At 37.2% G+C, this 19946-nt stretch overlaps 1 protein-coding gene across 4 annotated transcripts in view; it reads right to left on the bottom strand.

Moving 5' to 3' along the window:
• Positions 1–941: 941 nt before the first annotated feature.
• Positions 942–19946, bottom strand: part of LACTB2 (lactamase beta 2) — a 32701-nt gene continuing 13696 nt past the window's right edge. The window contains exons 4-8 of one of the 4 annotated variants that reach the window (XR_004384016.1): positions 15292–15470; positions 12793–12941; positions 10012–10093; positions 9596–9887; positions 8703–9315 (exon numbers count right to left, since the gene is read on the bottom strand). Coding sequence is in view for 3 of the 4 variants with exons in the window: in XM_032869216.1 (XP_032725107.1) it covers positions 9272–9315; positions 10012–10093; positions 12793–12941; positions 15292–15470 (454 nt within the window). In the remaining variant the exon portion in view is untranslated. Of the gene's footprint in view, positions 989–8702; positions 9316–9351; positions 9888–10011; positions 10094–12792; positions 12942–15291; positions 15471–19946 lie in introns of those variants that run through there. The other 3 variants (XM_032869219.1, XM_032869216.1, XM_032869217.1) reach the window with 3 other exon arrangements.

The raw sequence follows: 19946 nt of genomic DNA, 5'->3' as shown, positions 1-19946 counted from the left end.
AGAGAAAACCTTTTATCTAGCTCTGAAATCAGAAAGGGATTTCGTTCCATGGATACCAAAGAACATTGAATAATAAAATAGGCAATGTCCTCAATAGCTCTAAAAAAAACAAAAACAAAAAAACCCCCAAAAAACCCCCCAAACAAACCCAGAGATTTTGTATGTATCTCACACTAACCTTTAACAAATAAAAACCAACAACACAATACTAAATTAGAATTCTCTTGATGTAGGAAAACAATCATCAGGGTTGATAGAAAAAATTGTGTTCCTTGGTCCTCTTCAGAAATTCTGGTTCGGTAAATCTGCTTAGGGCCCAGAAATATGCATTTGAAATATTCAAGTGTCCCAGCTAATAGGGACACAACTGGTCCAAGAGTACATTTTGTGCTGGGAGAATGGACTGCTGATAGTATTCCTGGAGGTTTCAGGTTTAGATTCAGAATTTTGAGATCTATCATTTGTGACAGACAATTTTACCATTTTTGAAAACTGACTTAGAGGAAGGAGGCTGGATTGGCTACTTCCACAAAGTATGCTGGGAAGACTTCCGTGGTACAAAACCAGAGAACTTCTGTTAGTGAAAATTTTTCTTCAACCCTGGGGAAAACATGAAAAGCATAGGCTTTTCATGTTTCATGCTTCATTTGGCTCTAGTGTATCTGTCAGTCTCACCCTAAAGGGAGGAAGTGGATACTCAGTGGGTTAAAATCTTAGGGAATCATAGCAACAAACATGGGAAAAACTAATTGGCTGGTCTTTTGGTTGAGATGCACTTTCCTCCAAACACTTCAATGCCAAAGACAGCACAGTATTAATATACTCACGTACAGGGGTTCCCTGGGTGGCTCTGTCGTTAAGCATCTGTCTTCGGCTCGGGTCATGATCCTGGAGTCTTGGGATCGAGCCCTGAGTTGGGCCACACACTCAGTGGGAAGCCTGCTTCTCCTGTTCCCACTCCCCCTGTTTCTGTTCCTTCTCTCGCTCTCTGTCAAGTAAATAAATAAAATCGTTAAAAAAATATACTCATGCACAAAGTAAGGTCATATACATGTATATAATATATACCTTATATAAATAAGGTTATATACATGTCCAGCTTGCTGCAGCCTAACTTATATTTAAAAACCAATGATTTGAAAAAAATACTGTTTTCTTCAGAAGAGTACTTTTTTGGGGTCATTAGCCACCCCGAAGTTCTTAAAAACACTAGTGAACATAAGTGAGGGAGTCTATCATATCGGTATTAGCTTTCCTGCACATTTTGTTGTAAGTAACTTAACGGACAATATAGAGTGTTAGCTGAAGTCTCTTGAGATAGAGGCAGAGTCTTTTCCTCTTTACATGGGCTAGTTACCGAATCCTAAATTCAGTTTAGATTTCAATAGGAGAAACTCGAACTATGATAGATCTTGAATACTGTACTATATTAGGGCTGGAATACAACGTTGGGATCTACCACACAGTTATAAATAGCACTCTGCTGGATTCCGGGTGACTTCAGGTCTAGTTATCTTTAGATGATTTTCATACTGCAGTGAAACTTTAAAGGTCATGGACGTCTTTGACTCTAGTTCAACCTTAATTCTCCAGGTTCTCCAGGATACTAGGGGCAGGATTTCCTCTTAGGGAAAACTTTATGCTTGACATTTATATCCATTAAGGAATATGAACTTGAAGATTCTTATCCTTAGGGCTATGAGAACACTAAATAAGCACATATCTCTCATTGTTTCCAACTGCTGATACTTTTTGCAGGAGAAAATTCTATGACAAAAGTGCTTGCTCCACTGGACTAAAAGAGTTGGAACTCACCCATTGCATAGTATCAGGATTTTGACATTAAAATGTTTAGTTTATATCAAACCATTTACTTAATTTAAAAATTAAATAGCACTAACAGGAAAACTATTTCCCAATCTCTTTCTGTTTTTGAGATTCTTTTTCTGGCATTAATAAAATGCTTACACTTCTATATCCTGATTTGTTAATTTTAGACTTTATTGACTTTCTGTTATCTGAGCTGATGATTTAGCATTCTCAATCTCCCATTTCCTTTCTTCTCTTACCCTAGACTATAATTTTTAGTCAGTACTTACCTTATTATTGCCTTTGTAAAATTGCAGTGACAGATACTATTTCATAATTATTCCTTCCTTGAGTAGCTTTTGTTTTTTGGAATCCAATGATTGCCTCATGTTTTCCTCAGCAGTGTAGTTTTCTATTAACTGGTCATTGTTTCAGTTGGTCAACGAGGGCTGTTGTATGACCACCCAAAGGCTCAAACATACCAGAGAACCTGTCAGTTCCATTTTCTCCTCTGGAAATCTCTCTCTCGGAGCCCCCACTTCCTCCTGCTCCAATTTAGAGCAGGTTTTAGGCACACCTTTGTCTTAGAACTTATTTTTGACATTTTTCTACGTTGGATTTGCTATTTCAATTGTATACCTTTCTGTTTTTGTTCTTCTGGAGTACATTATCCAGCAGTTCCCTAAAGGGGCATGCAGATGATACATTTTGAGTCCTTGCACTCACACCATAGGTTGGTTGGTTATAAACTTACCAGGCAAATAATTTCCTCCCTCAGATTTTTGAAGGCATTATGCCTTAATACACACTGTAAAAGGCAGTGCTGTTTTGATCAGACTCTCAGTGATTCCACACCCCCAATCCTACTACCATACCCACAACCCAGAATCTCTTAAGATCTCTTTATCCCCATGGTCTGACATTTTATAATGTTATGACTTAGTGTGGATTGTTTTATCTTTTTTACATCAATGGTTATTAAGTAGACTCTCTCAGCTGAGACTCAGGTCCTTCAGTTCTAAGAAATTTTCGTATTTCTTTTTTGATAATTTCTGACTATTTTGAGTTTTTTCTGGAACCCCTAATACTTTAATATTATACCTCCTGGTTTCCTCCCAAAGTCTTCTATCTTTTCCCTTCTGTTTCCTATCTTTGTTTTGTTGTTGTTTTGTTTTCCTAAGACTTTCTCAACTTTGTTTCCCAAAATTTCTGTTTATTTCAGTTATATTTTTTACTTTTCGAAGTTTTTTTATAGAACTGTTTTTCATAGTATCCTGTTGTTTCTTGTTTTACAAATTATAATACTTTTCCTCATCTAAGAATACTAATAATTAAAATATTTTTTCTTACATTGTCTTTTTCTCCTTATACTTGCTTATTTTGTTCTTTCATTTCTGATATACTTTGGATTTCTGTTTATATTGAGAGATACTTACTGGAAACTGTATGTATGTGTGGGTAGGTGAATGGAAGGGTTTGTCAGATGGTAGGCTTCACTGTAGGGAGATGGGCCATTCTATTGTAGAACCCATATATAAATGTATGTTAAGAATTTTTAGTCTGTACCATTCACTTTCCCTAGAGATGAAATTCTCAATCTTCCACCTCGCAGCCATCTGCTTGGAAGCCACTGTTTTGGGGACAGGTAAGGAAAGGGGGATAGACGTTTACTGTTTTTTCACTTTTTTTTTTTTTTCCTGCCTTTCACTTCCAAGAATAAACTTGGTTTCTTTTCTGGCGTAGCAGTTGCCTGGCTGTGTAGCACTCAGGTATGTTGCACATAGAAGCTTTCAACAATCCCACTTTTAGAACAGAGCACTGTCCCCACCTTCTGCAGCACCTGGTGCCTCTAGGCCCTAACCTCTCAAGGGGTTGTTATGGTGAATTGGCTTTCTTCCCTCCTACAATAATTTGGTTATAATCTGTGCAATCTCCTCTTGCACTCTGTCTTCTCTGGTTTGTACCTTTTAGTGTGTGTTTTTTAAAAATCTATAACTCTGTACACTTAATATGTATTTTTTTATTGGCTCTTGGAAAGGAGTAGCAATAAACATGTGGTAAGTCTGCCATAAATTGTACTAAATAGAATTACATTTTCAAAGAATAATGCTTAATGTTTTTTGAAACTGCCTATAATGTTAATGGATTTTAATGTGGATTTGTTGAGCATTCAGAATATTAACATTTATGAGCAATCTTTCAGGGTAAAATTGGTAATATGCAGTAACAATATGATAATATTTTTGAGAATTTAGTGTCATAAAATCCAATAACGAGTAAAATAAGCATAAACAGCATGGGAAAAAAAGTCTTCCTTTAATACTATTGACCTTTTTTTTGGCTGCTAAAACACCTCTGTCCTAGTGATTATCCTATCCTTGATCAAGCTTTCTTATAGTTTTGGTATCTTTCCAGAGATATTTTCTGCATACAAAAGTGAATACACTTATATCTATCCCTCCTCCATTCTCCATTTTAATTCCAAATGTTTCAGAAGGCCCAGCACCAAGGCAGCTGGAGACATTCACAATCAATATTTCAAATATTGAACTTTTATTTTTCAAAACAAAGTGTCCTTTCAACGCCCCCCCGCCTCCCCAAGTGGATTGGGGGAAAAGCCTGATTATGGTACATTTTCCTGTTCCAACAATTCCTGGAAGTTGGTAGCAAGTTTCATGCTGATCCATGCTCTGGTAAGCAAGGAGGGACTTGCAAGGGAGGGGACACCAATGTATAGTACTGGCAGAATTAAGAAACATCTGCATTTGAATCTTTTCTCATTTTCTCTAGGATTTTAGCTTCCCTGCTACTAGCCAATTTTTGTGACTTTTTCTTGAAGTGACAATCTGGAGGTATGAAAACACTCCCAGATAACTTAAAAACACACAAAAAAAATCTCACAGAAACACACAGAAAAGATGCGGTTTGCATGGAGTTGGTCCAGTCATTCTGTGAGCTACTGCAGAAAACTGTTTTATATACATTGGAAGGAAAGGAAAGCTATTCAGTAAGGAATCAATATTGCTCCAGAATCTTCTTGTGACTCTTCATTATCTGAGAACAGTTCTCACTCATTCTGGCCACAGGGGTAGACATGTCACCAAAGCTGGGCCAAATGTAGTATGTCATAGATCACAGAGACTGGCCCAAGGACTGGATAATGAGCCAGTGTAAATCATTGAGTCCTTCTCCTAGGGTTTTCCAAACTGAGGCTGAAAGAACCAGTTTTGCCTGCTACTTATGGAGTGGTTAGGCTCTGAGTCCAGAGCTGCCCGTAGCCGTGTCCTTTGCCATGTGATGAAGCCAATCTGTTCTGGGGTCTCTGACATGCAAAAAAGGAAATAGGAATGAGAGGTTTGGGTTGTATTGATGGGATCCAAATCTTCGTCCTTGTTCACAAGCCTGGCTCTACCCTTATCCTTCCTAGGTTGGTTGCATGTGTCAACGAACTTTGCTTAAGCTAGTTGAAAATAAGTTTCTGTCAGCTGCAGCAAAATATATTGTACCTATTAGCCCCAGCTCCATAGATCAAAGTGCCTTCTAGGTATCTCCTTTTGGATGTTCCTTGGTACTTCAAATTCATCTGCAGTAGAATGCAGCTTTCCTTCCTTACCCATTCTACCTACTCCATTTCCTTTATTTTTTTTATCTTGATCATCAGGTCAGCATCTACTCAGCTGTCCAAGCCAAAAACCAAAGCTCTACTAGACTTCTCCCTTTCTACTTGATCCTCATCCTTCAAGATCTAGTAGTTTCTAAGTGCTGTTCCTTTTCATAAATTTTTTAAGATTTTTATTTATTTATTTATTTATTTGACAGAGAAATCACAAGTAGGCAGAAGTAGGCAGAGAGGCAGGCAGAGAGAGAGGGAGAAGCAGGCTCCCTGCTGAGCAGAGAGCCTGATGTGGGGCTCCATCCCAGGACCCTGGGATCATGACCTGAGCCAAAGGCAGAGGCTTAACCCACTGAGCCACCCAGGCACCCCCCTTTTCATAAATATTTCTCATATCTGTTACCTTGTCTTCTATTACCTTTGAGACCCCTTCTGCTGCTTTTTGGCTTCTCCCACTGACCGAAAAGGCCCAATCTCAGAATCCTTACCCCATCCACTGTTGAATGGGTTCCCTTTTAGTCCCAGATGATTGGTCTAGCATAGTTACCATAAAGGCTGGTCAATAATATAAGACATAATGTCAGGAAAGCTCTTTTAAACAGGGACAGTGAAGATTAATTACATCAAGCAGGTCCTTTTCTATAAGTCTGAGTCTGAGACCCATGGAGGGCTATTCAGTTGTTGCAAAACGTAAGTTGAAGATACACAGAGAGAAGGCAGAGGTGATGACAAGGAGAACGTTAACTCTTGAGTAAACAGAAAAGTGCAAGCAGAAGCTGTGTGTAATCCAAAACTACGAAGTATATTGAATGGAGGATAAAGTAATTGGCTGATATGAGAGAAACGAAGAGATGAAATTACCATATTGGTTGGGGACAAACTCTTGCTTTTGAGGAGGGAACAAAGTTAAGACTAGAACTGCTCTGGACTATGCTTAGCCGCTTAATTCCTTAATTATGCATGCTCCAGCCTTTGTGAAGCATGGCTGGATGACAGTACATTGATTCCTGTGAAATTTCTGTGTTCCCGAGCTGCTGCCTATTTCTAAGACCTCAAGCCACAAAAATGATCTACTCTAGCTATGGAACTTAGTTCCGCAACTGTGTGACACTCTGCCATCTCTCTGTTTATGTGCATATACTATTTCTTCTAACTGGAATAATAATTCTCATCTCCTAAATATTTCTAACTTCTTTACCTGGATCTGGATACCACTTTACTCATCTTTGAAGACTGAGCTCAGGCTCCTCTAAGCTTTCTATAACCCAACCAAATTTAATGGTATTCTGTATTGTTGACTGTGCATCTCCATGACTGCTTTTGAGGGTAGAGAAACTCTTTTGTTCCCCAATGTGTCCCCAGTGCCTGATCCAGTACCCAGCACAAAGCAGATACTCAGTGGATGCCATTGTTTTTGTTAAAGGTCAGTTGCCTAGACTCTTTCAAAAACCAGGAACTTTAAGGGCCTTCCATTATCATCCCTCATCCAGTAGCTCCAATTGTAGTTGTGCCATGGTTCCTTAAAAAGACAATGATTACATGGCTTTGTGCAGACTTCTTCGGTTCAGAATGCCCTTCTCTTCCCTGTCCCCTAACTCCTTGCAAGAACAGAAGTAGGGAGACCAGAGTTATGGAATTTTGCAGTTATCAATAAAAGAGAGGATGACTGCCTGGACTAAGGAGCACTGGTGGAATAAGAGGTAGAGACAAAAAATTGTAGTCAAGAAGTACTTGAAGAATTGGATGAGATGAGGAATGGGGGCATGTCAAAAATAACTACTGGGTTTTTCTGTTTGATCAACTGGTGTAGTCAGAGATAGGAAAGAATGGAGGAGATGCAAATTAAGAGGTTTCTCAACATTTACATACATAATCAGATTTCTTGTCTAAATTTTGCTGATATATGCTATACTTAGGAAATGGGAATACTGATTTGTTTTTCTGGGTGGTGTTGGGGAAAATACTTAGTTATTTTTTTAATTTATCATTTAAACTATTTTAAAGTATACTGTTCAGTGGCATTAAGTACATTCACATTGTTTTTGTGTAATCATGAGTACCATCCATTTCTAGAACTTTTTCATCTTCTCAAATTGCAGTTTCTTGTCCACTAAACACTAACTGCCCATTTTCTCCCTCTCTCCTAGTCCCTGGCATCCACCATTATACTTTTTGTCTCTATGAATCTGACTACTCTAGGTACCTCAAATGAGAGTATAGTATTTGTCCTTTTGTACTGGCTTATATCACTTAGAATGATGTCTTCAAGTTTCATCCATATTGCAGCACATGTCAGAATCTCCTTCCTTTTTAAGGCTGAATAATATTCCATTGTCTGTATAGACACCATTTTATTTATCCATTCATCCTTCAATGGACATTTGGGTTTCTTCCACCTTTGGCTATTGTGAGTAACACTGCCACGAACCTGGGTGTGCAAATATCTGTACCAGTCCTTGTTTTCAATTCTTTTGGGTATATCCCAGAAGTGGAATTGCTAGATCATATGTTTAATTTTTGAGGCAGCACCATAATGTTTTCCATAGCAGCTCTACCATTTTATATTCCCACCAGTAGTGCACAAGCGTTCCATTTTCTCCACATTCTCCCCAACACTTTTATTATTTTTTATTATAATAGCCAACCTATTAAGTGAGTGAAGTGGTATCTCATTGTGGTCTTAATTTGCATTTCCCTAATGATTAGTGACATTGAACATATTTTCATGTGCTTACTGGCCATCTATATATATTATTTGGAGAAATGTCTATTTAAGTCCTTTGCCCATTTCAGAATGGAATTATTTTTGTTGTTATTGTTGTGGAGTTCACAGTTATTTTGTAATATGAAATGAGTTTTAGGAATAAAACAGGTCTCTAAGGCATGAAAACAAGTGTTACATATAGTATGACAATGCTAGGGACCTTGGGAAAAGGGGCAGAAAAAGGTGAGGATGTCAAAGAAAGTTTAAAAAAATGTTAAAGTTTTAGCTTTAGTAAAGAATTAAAAAAAAGGACATTCTCAGGATTCTGAGCTCATTTTAGTACAGTAGTTTGGCAACCTTATGGGTTAAATAGGCATTGCTGGCTACCCTGAGAACCTAACCACTATATTTAAGAACACTACTTGTATAAAAAATGCCCTTTCTTACAAATCTTCTAGTTAAAAAAAAAACAACAAACTTTTGGTATATAATTCATATATATGATGACTGTTTATATACTAAAATCTAAATTTGAAAACTAAGTTATACTAATGGATTATAGAAATAACTATCATATAATGCTTTTAATTAGGAATTTAATATTTTTTAATTACCATAAGTTGATGTTTATGAATCATTTGTGAGATACATTATAAAAAATACACAGGATGCAGAGCTATAGAACTAAAGCCAAATCATAATACAATTGATAGAAACATGAAAACAAGCTATTATCTACAGATAGAAATAAAGAAGGATTACATAGAAATCTGTTCTGTTAACTGAAGCAGCTGGAGTAAACACTATTATTAGCCATTTGTAATAGATAACGAATCTCCAAGAATAATGCCCAGTTTAACTTAAATAAATTTTATGATTTTTAAAGTAACCATAAATCTGCTGAATTTGGATAAACTGTTGGATTCTGAGTTTTTGGTAAAATGTTATAACACTTGGATTAGATAAATAACCTATATTATATACGTAAAATGTAATATATATTTTAGAAGAAGTAACATATTATTTTAAAGTATATCTAGGGTTATTTTCAATGTTCTACACTCTATATTCATTGTAAATAACTGTAGTTGAGAAAACATACCATTCTCTAAAAATAAAAACAAAAAGCTTTCATTAATCTGAAACTAAAGATTAGCTTTCCATTTCTTGTCAGGATCCGTGTTGCTAGCTGTGGAAAGAAAATTAGAGAGTAAAAATTTAACAAAAGATAAGCAATGGATTTTAAGTTATTTTGTGGCTAGAAATTCCTAAAATAATTTTGTTGCTTAATATAAAGGTGGTATTTTTTGTACATATAAAAGCACTGCTGAAGCTTCTATACAAAATTCAAGTTTCAAGCTTCTTGATTTTAAGGATTACACTTCTATAAAGATTGTTAATTTGCTGAATTAATCTAACACTAGTAAACACTTATAGAATTACTGCTTTAATATTTTTGAGTTTACTACCTTTACTACTGGTAAAATGTTTGGATGTTCCCAAATCTTCTGCATGTGAAATTCTTTGTGGTCTTGTGGTAGGGAGAAGAGAGGCTATCTTCCCGTTATATGCCTTTGATTGTAGTTATGGTGAGTAAGAACTGCAACCCCTAAGCAAAATTCTAATTCCTGTGAGAGCTTTAGCTTCCAATTTGTGGTCCACTGGCCTTTCACTACTAACCCTTCATAGTGCTTTTTTCTCCTTCTTAACAGTGAAGTTCAAGGAAGGACTCTGGTGTGCGTTATTTTTCCTAAAAGCAAACTAGTTTGTAAAAAAAAAAAAAAAAAAAAAATATATATATATATATATATATATACATATATATATATATAAATATATTTTAAATGCTGGTAACAAAATAGTTTAAATTTGGAAGTATACTTACATATTTTTCCTTCTTTTTCTAATTTTTTCAAATGAAGTGAGACATTATGTTCAGCCATTTTATGTAAATGCTCAGGAATATTCTAAAAGAAAAAATGAGGGTGAAAGACGACATTTCTTTTTTAAAAAAGAATGAGTTAATCTTGTTGAAATTATTAAAATATGAAAGAAAAGGAAAACTTTAACTTAAATACATTTTTATATAGGAATAATCAAAGTGATTTCACTTTGTATATGTCTTGCTTTAGGCCACTCTATTTTTAATATAAAATATATATAAAAATATATATTTTATGTATATACCTATACATAAAATAGACTGTAAGATCTATAAGGACAGTAACAGCATTGGTTTTGTTCATTACTATATACCCAGTGCTTAGCACCGCTTAGCACCTAGTGGGAACTCCGTATTTTATGAATGAATAAATAAATAGCTGTAAAAATTATTCTAGAGTGTTGATGGTACTATGGACAATTGGCCCTATGGTTTACTTATTAGGTTACATGATAATATCCTTGTACATTTCCCTTGGTTATCCTAGCTCTGTCATTCTTTAGTTTTCATCTGGAAACTTCCTTAGACTTCTCTTAAACTTCATGTTTACTTACATTGAGTTGTATTGTTGACTCACTTCTTACTCAACCAACTTAACACAGCAACATCACACATTATTGTTCCCCAAATATAAACTTCCAAAACCAAACCCTCTCTTAAGCTCCATTACCATATACTACATCCACCACTGTGATCTTCTAGATCTAATTATGCGACTCCTCTGCCTAAGGTCCTTCAGTGGTCATGCCCAGGTTAGTGGCTAATGCCCATATTTTTTAGGATGGCAGTCAAGGCTACCATGATCTGATCATGTCTGTCTTTCTTGCTTCATTTCCTGAGACTCCTTTCCTGCCCATCTACATATGCATTTTGTGCTCCAGTCATATGCAATCTCTTTGTGGGTTTTCAAACATATACAATATACATATACAATGCTCTTTTTTTACTTGCAAAGCATGTTTTTCCTTCTGTCTAGAATGACTTCCTCCTGTACTCTGGCTTGGAAAATGCTTGGAAATGGTTTCTTCAAAACTGGTTAAATAACTAAGTTTTTAAAACTTTTCCAGACAAGCCTTGATACCCTGCATCTTCCATCAGGTGAAATTTATTCCTCTTTTTTTTATGCTCTGATATACTGTGTAGAAGTCTTATAGGAAGCCTGGTATGACAGAAAAAAGACTTGAGTATCTGACATCTCACTTTTGAGTATGTGATATCTGCTAGTTGTGTGCCTTTGGGAGTTACTTAGCTCACACTTTTTTAAAGTCTATTACATTGGAATAATTGTATCTTTATGTATTAAAAATTCGAGGCGTATGAATTAAGGGCCTCAAATTACATTTGTAAGTGTAAACCAATGAGTACATAGTCTACCACACAATAAGGTGCTCAAAAATGATTAAGTCGGTATTATAAGCATCTGTTGAACATGTCTGTTTTCACTAAACTATGAGTCCTTTGGGGTAGGGATGTACAGTCATCTTTGTATCTCAGTACCTAGTCTACTGTGTGGCATACAAAAGGCATCCAGTAAATGTTGAATGAATAAATCTCTCTAGAATACCTATGCCATTCTATACATAACAGGTATGTGACACATTTTTACAGTGAATACAGTGACTACACCTCTAAATGCAGAATCATCATTTTGAAAGGATGGACAATTGCTTGATGACTCATCTGGGAGGGTGATTCCAGAGTTCTGTTGTCTGTACTTAAGTTAGGAATAAAAATCCCAATGTACCAATGTATAGTCTAGTGTGGCTATATTCTATTATTATGAGAAAATGAACTCCTTCACAGAATTTAAATATTTATATTACCCTTTTGTCAATGGCATTTTTTATCTTTAGCCGTTTTAACCTAAGCACACTGAGTATATGATTGTTTTTTGATCACTTGGGCCAATGGAACATTAAATTTCTTTACTAATTATAATTGTCCCCAGGTACTTTTCACTCTCATGTATCTTATGGCTATACAGTTTGTAGTAGTGGGAGGTGGTTTTTTTTTTTTTTTAGTTTATTTATTCGTTTTTTAGTAATCTGTGAACCCAACATGGGGCTTGAACTCATGACCCTGAGATCAAGAGTCAGCACATTCTTCTGCCTGAGCCAGCCAGGTGCCCCAGTAGTGGCAGTTTTTAAACCCAGGTAATCTTTGCTGAAAAATGGAATTATACTAATTGATTGCCTTACAGTGCTGTTATATATGTACTCAGAGGCCACTGAAGTGAGAGCACTTTTTCCTCTACATTGTAAGTTATTCTAGTCATTTTCTTTTATATGTACTTTCTCCTTCTTCTCCCTCGTTAGGCATTGCTACTACTTTCCACTCTATTAACCTAGTATGTCACTAGCAGATCACCCTTCTCACTTGCTATGGGATAGGACACCAATTATCAAGATGGCTACAATAATACATAAATCATTACAAAACTTAATCATTAGGGTGTTGGTAATAGTCTCTCCTAAAAGATGAAGTATGTAAGGTTTAATGATAGCTTGGAATGTTTCTTTTGGGTTCTCCAGGTCCATTTCTATTTGTTTAACTTCTGTGTTCTAGAAAGTTGAGATTGCTGATCTTGAATTTATACAAGCAGCACTACTTATAAAATTAATAGACTTATTCTGTTCTGGATTGTATTTACCATATCTATAGTCTATTACAAAGATTATTCTAATAAAACTATTGCTATGTACAAATAAGATAAATGAAAATTACCTTGTAAATGTTTTTTACAAGCTCCATTGCTGTAAATGATTTTTCAAAATTATCACGAAACAATGTAAGAATTTGCTGTTCTCGGAGATTTCTGTGAGAAATGTATTCTAGAATTTTAGCTTCAGCGTTATAGATAACTGGGCCATGTCCTGAATTAGAATTATAAAAAATTATTTCAACCAGATAAAACATATCAAGTACAAATGAAGTTAATTTGTTCTGTTTAACAATAATTCATATGATGTACTGAAAAAGCACACTAAGTATATTAACAAATAGGAATTACTTGGAAAACCATACAGATAGAAGATTTAAAAATTATACTCAATGCCAAAAAACAGATAATTATATCAAAATCTGTATGGAATATTATTATATATATTAAAAATAAAAAATAAACATTTAACAATAAAAACAGCATCCACAAGAGTAATGATAGGTAATATTTATAGAGTGCTCATTATTTGCCAGGCACTTTTCTAAAGGTTTAATATATATTATTCTTAGAAGAGTCCGATGAGGTAGCAACTATTATTATCCCTTCTTTATATTTATAGCAGAAGCTGAGATATGGGGGGGTGGCAGATAACTTGCGCACAGTTACACGTTGAAGAAGAGATGGAGCTGGAGGGCTGACTTGAGAGCTCTTAATCAATCACTCTATGCTCTTAACCACTGTGTCACACTTAATGTAAGAGATTGAAAGGGGGAATGTAAAAAGTAGCTTCATGTGACTAAGATCTATTAAAAATTCACATGAACCACAGTAGAACTTTAAGAATCTTACGTATAAGCTAGTAATTCAGAAATGTCGACAACCCAGATTAAGTTATATTAAAATCTAGTTGCTCTTTAAGACAGTACAAATGAATTTATGACACGAGTCTGCAAGAGGGGTGTTTAAAATTTTTGAGAACAAGATATTCAGAGGCAGACTCACCTGTTATCATGTAAAGAGCATGGGCTTTGGTTAGAATATTGACAATCATTTACTTGTATGGGGCCATGAAGGTCTGAATCCCTGAGCTTGTTTCTTCAGCCGGGCAGTAAAGTGAAGTAAAGCTACCTGCTTTACTGGGTTTTTGTTTTGTTTTGTTTTTAAAGATTTTTATGTATATATTTGACAGAGAGAGACACAGTGAGAGAGGGAACACAAGCAGGGGGAGCTGGAGAGGGAGAAGCAGCCTTCCCGCCAAGCAGGGAGCCCAGTGAGGGGCTCGATTCCAGGACCCTGGGGTCATGACCTGAGCCGAAGGCAGACACTAAATCAGCTGAGCCACCCAGGCACCCTGTCACTGGGTTTTTGTGAAGACAACACAGTCTAGGTCCCTGCACAGCACTGGCCAGGCTCTCATATATGGTGGCTGTGGCTACAGAACACAATTTACAAATAAGCTCCTGCTCTATCAGGAAGCCGGTTTAAGGATTCATTAAAGCAAACACTCTAAGAACCATTACTAGGCAGCCTCTCATTAGCTTTGCTTCATTCAGTGTGAGTGAAACATATATCTCTTCTCTTTAAAAACAGCTGTCAGCTTCCATTCCTCTTGTGTCATAATACGAATTCAAATGCCCAGCTCCACTATGTTTCTGATCCTCTCAGTAAGAGAAACTCATAAGAGAACATAAGGGTACTGATGATACTCTATTTACAGATCTTTCTGTGACTCTGGTTAGGAACAAGTTAGAAGGACTTAAAAAATTAGGTAACCTAGTTTCTTTTTCCTTCTGGGCCCTCTTGTTGAGTCTTATTATCTTTCTCCACTTTTAGGATGGAAGGGAGATTCATGCTGCAGAGCAGTGTGTGACAGCTGAGATACTAAAACAGGTTTCTTTTTCTGGAGAAGTGAAATTAATATAGTTTTAGAGTTGACATAGAAGCTATAGATATTTCAGTAGTGTGAGTTAAAGAAACTGAAGCTCAGAGTTCATGGCTAAAATGTGGCCTGCAACAGAAATCTAATAATTAACAAAAGTGAAGATACCAAAAGATAAATTTATTTCTTTTGTTTAACAGTTCTATTAATAGCTTTAAGGGTGTTAAAAAATAAACCTTGTATCTTTATAAAGTAATTAATGTAACTCTCAGCCTTTTAAAAAAAGATTTTATTTACTTAATTTAGATAGAGAGTATGTGAGGGCAGGGGCTGGAGGAGGAGCGGAGGAGGAGGGAGAGAATCTCAAGCCCATTCCCCACTGAGCCCAGAGCCCGATGGATGGCTGGATGCAGGGTTGGACTGCATGACCCTGAGATTATGACCTGAGCCATGAGCTGAAGTCAAGAGTCAGTCACCCAATTGACTGAGCCACCCAGGTGCCCCAACTCTCCAGCTTTTTTAATTGCATGGCTAGTTAAGACTTAGGGGCATAATTTAAAGAATTGCTTTATGGGTATCTCTTCTAACTCTGAAAACATATAAACACACACATAGACAAAACAAAATGAACCTTCTTCATCATTTCACACAAATGGTTTGCTAGATTTAAGCAACTACCCACCTGGATATATAATATCAGCTTTGATCTTTAATAGCTCTTTTAGGGAGTTCATATAATCATAGAGGTCTTCAAAGACAGTTGTTCCTTCCCCTAGGATGCAATCTCCAGAAAAGATAGCATTCTCCTCTTCTAAAAGTAGAGCCATATGATCATCAGTGTGGCCAGGTGTGTGTATAACCCTGGTTAAAAGAAAACGAACAGAGAGCAGCAATTAGAAACTCTTAGGCTTAGAAGAAATTATTCTCCATCCTTATCTCTGGATAAGACACAAGTGGTGTCAAACTGGGTAAAAAGCTCCCTTTTCTCTTGTGGCCCACTGAAAATTATCATCAGAAAATTCTCTGCTTTAAATCAGATTTCCCACTCTGAAGTACAAATTTAATACTTTTCCCTTTTTTAAAAATTTTATAAATAATAAGCATGCACCAATTAGAGCAAATGTCGAAAATAGAAAGGAAACTACTTAAAGGAGATATGAATTCACAATCATTCCACTACTCAGTGCTTTTATTATTTAAAAACATTTTGTTTTTTTCAATTTCCTTTGCATAGATGTTTATTTTACAATATACTTTGTGGTTAGACTTTGAGAAAAAAGCACTTTCCTAAGTTGCTGTTGGGAGAGCAAAATGTATAGTATAACACATATGGAGGGGAATTTGGCATTTCTAGCAAAATTACATAACCCTTTGACCCGCTGGTCCCACGGCTAGAAATTTACCCTGAGAATACACATTCACAAATACAAAAAATATATACAAGGTATTCATTACATTGTTTATAAAAACAAAATATTAGGAACAACCTAGATACCCAACCATTGGACAGACACTATGGACACATTGTGGTAAACCACACCATGGAATACAATGCAGCAGTCATCAAAAAAAAGGACGAAGATCTCTGTGAACTGATATGGAGTAATTTGCAGGATATATTGTCAAGAGGTAAAAAAGTGTGGTTCTTTTCATGCCTCTGCTTTACTGCTGGAGCAGGCCGCAAGCTGTACCTATGTTGCAACCCAACTACCTACCCCCTGACCTTAGTCCAGTGTTCCAGGCCACACAAGGCAGGCCTCAGGGCAGGGTGGTTGGTGTGGGTCCTGGAGCCTGGGGCTGTGTTTGGCCTGGGGTTCAGATCTCAGGTCCACAGGCACCTGTGCTCTGCAGCCACCCTGATGAGGCTGCATGGCCCTGGGCCAGTCCCTGACATAATTTTGCTGAATGTGCCACAAAGCAGATCCTTGATTCTGCCAGGGCTATAGACCCTTTGCAGTCAGGCAAGTTCTCCCCGTACCCCACCTCTTTTTGGCCTTATCACCAACCACGTTTTAGCCACACAGCCATCCAGACTGAGAAGATCCAGAAACTTGGGGGCCACGTGAGCCACGGTTGCAGCCCCACTGGCCAGCATCTGCGGGGGTAATGCTGGTGGCATGTGTCACCACAGCATCAGTTTCAACACCCATCATCCAGGTTACTTTGGAAAAGTTGGTCTGAGACAGGACCACTTAAAGAGGAACCAGAGCCCCAACCAGAGTCCAGCTGTCAACTTTGATAAACCAGGAACCTTGGTGGGTGAGGAGACTCAGGTAAATGCTACCAAAAAAAGAAGGGAGGTGCTCCTGTCGTTGATGCAGTGTGTCGGGCTACTAGAAAGTTCTGGGAAAGGGAAAGCTCCCCAAACAGCCTGTCATCCTGAAGACAGCAAAGCAGAAGAGCTGAGCAGAAAATCCATGGGTGTGTGTGGGAGCTGGGTCCTCAAGCCATGGGGGAGGAGGTTCATTAAATGCTAACCAGAGGGGCGCCTGGGTGGCTCAGGGGGTTACGCCTCTGCCTTTGGCTCGGGTCATGGTCTCAGGGTCCTGGGATCAGGCTCTCTGCTCGGTGGGGAACCTACTTCCCCCCTCTCTTTGCCTGCCCCTTTGCCTACTTATGATCTCTCTCTGTCAAATAAATAAATACAATCTTTAAAAAAAAAATGCTAACGAGGGCTTTTCTCTTAAAAAACAAAGCATGAAAGAATGTTTACAGTTGCTCTTTTGTGCAAGAAAGGTTGGGGAAATAAAAAGGTATACGTATATATTTCCCTATTTTTGTAAAAAGAAACGGAAGATAGATAAAAAACTAATGAATTACAGCTGCCTATAGGGGCAGGCAGGTGGGATGTAGGGAACAGAGATGCAAGCAAGACTTATCTGATAGTAACTTTTTTTATTAGTTTTAACTTCTGAGTTATATAAATATATATTCTAAACATAAAACTAAAACTCTAAACATGAAAGAAATCAATCTTACCATATACTGGAAAGATAGCACAGTCATGGTACTATTAGTTCAAATAATTCTGAAATACTAAGATTATATATCTTTAATAGAATGTATCTTAAGGTTAAAAGAAATGGAAGGATATTTTGAATTTTACTTAATAGGTTTATTGTTGGCAGTGTTACTGGTTATTGTGTTTCCGAAACTGTCTTGTGTTTACTGTATGACAATATAAACAATAAACTGATGTTGAGAAGCAAGGTTTTTACTGTGGGATAAAGAAAAAAAAATACATGAATGAGGAAATTAAGGTTTTGGGGGTTGTTTCCCATCTGAATTGAGGAATCATTATGAATTCATCATTTCATTTTTTTTCTTAACTCTATGAAAAGCCCAGAAGTAATAACACTCCACGAGTCTTGAGCATGCCTGACACTTAGTTCTGGATGGAACTGAAATACCATTTCCCACTCAAATAAACCAGGGCTTCTTGCAGACGTGGCTCGCTCCAGGTCTGGGACAGGGAAAGTAAACTGTGATATGGAGACATTTCTTTTCCTTTTTCTTTTTTTTTTTTGATTAAACCCATTGCAACCTATTGATGAAAGTATACAATGTTACATGAAAATAATTCCAAGAGGCATTTTCCACCACTATAAGAGTATGTGGTGTGGGTGTGCTTGTATCTTATGGACAATCTTACAAACAATCACACATACAATGCGTTTACAAACAGACCCCCAATCTTTTTTAATCTACAGAAACTCACTTGGAGAACCACTCTTTTTCAGAGTCTGCAGACTGTCTTATTCATTGATGGGTTCGGAGTGCACCCTCTATTTGTCCCCCCACCCCCTACTCCAGAACTCAGTAATGGTTTTCTTTGATAGCCAAGGCAACAGATTTCTTAAATTAGGGGATCAGAAATTCTAATTCTCCAGTCACCTGGGTAGCTAATGCTTTAATCTGCATAAAAACGGTGTTAAAATTCACTTCACATAGGCAGGAGGAAAAAAGGAGATGACATCAGAGCTGCTTTGCTAAAGATCAGAGGAACTACAGCTGTGGCCTTCCCATTCATCAGGTGGCAATTTATCTAGTTCTGCCACTTCTGTGATAGAGTGGACTTTATAAAGATGGCTCTCTTAGGAGATTTAGAATAGTCAACAAAAGCTGTCAGACTGACTTTTCTTTGAGAAATGGAACTCAGGTTACTAGAAAATTCTTGAAGGTTATATTCAGAATCAAATCCTACTGAAAAACCTGCTTCCTACTTTTTTACCTAAGGGTTCTTGGTGGGTATTGTCCCCATCTCTAATGTATTTTTCCCCCAAAATTGGCAAGCAGATCAGATCAACTGGACATCAAATACTTGAGAACTTAAGTAGATTTTACCTTCTGTTTATGGAACTTTTGCTTAATGATGAATCTTCTTGTTAATATTTAAAACAACTGGGTTTTACTTACTTGATAAAAATGGAAATAGGAAGCATCGTCATCAGCAAACTAAATGTTTTATTCAAATTCTAGCATAATTATAATTTATTTTTGTGAAAAGGTTATTTACTAAGTTATTTTTAAAAAAGATTTATTTTTATTTATTTATTTATTTATTTTTTTAAGATTTTATTTATTTGTCAGCGACAGAGGGAGAGCGAGCGAGCACAGGCAGACAGAGGCAGAGGGAGAAGCAGGCTCCCCACCGAGCAAGGAGCCCGATGTGGGACTCGACCCCAGGACGCTGGGATCATGACCTGAGCCGAAGGCAGCCGCTTAACCAACTGAGCCACCCAGGCGTCCCAAAAGATTTATTTTAGAGAGACACACACACAGAAACAGAGACAGAGTGGGGAGGGGCAGAGGGAAGGGGAGAGAGAGCCTTAAGCAGACCCTATGCTGAGTACAGATCCTGAGGTGGGGCTCAAGCTCATGGCTCTGAGATCATGACCTGAGCTGAAACTAAGAGTCGGATGCTTAACCAACTGAGACACCCAGGCACCCTTGTTGTTTCTTGATCTGAAAGCTGCTCATATGATTTGTTCAGTTTATAACAATACACCATGTTGCACATGGATGATATACACACTTTTCTTGTTGTATATGTTAATAAAAAGCTTAAAATAGGGGGCACCTGGATGGCTCAGTCGTTAAGCATCTGCCTTCAGCTCAGGTCATGATCCCAGGGTCCTGGGATCGCGCCCCACACCCGGCTCTCTGCCCAGCGGGTAGCATGCTACTCCCTCTCCCACTCTCTCTGCTTGTGTTCCCTCTCTCACCATTTCTCTCTCTCTGTCAAATAAATGAATAAAATCTTAAAAAAAAAAAAAAAAGCTTAAAATAGGGGAGTTTGGGTGGCTCAGTCAGTTAAGCATCTGTCTTTGGCTCAGG

This window comes from Lontra canadensis, unplaced genomic scaffold (genome assembly GCF_010015895.1).
Source record: "Lontra canadensis isolate GAN:19392208 unplaced genomic scaffold, GSC_riverotter_1.0 scaffold37, whole genome shotgun sequence".
Lineage (NCBI taxonomy): Eukaryota > Metazoa > Chordata > Mammalia > Carnivora > Mustelidae > Lontra > Lontra canadensis.
This window is presented reverse-complemented; position numbering and strand designations above follow the sequence as displayed.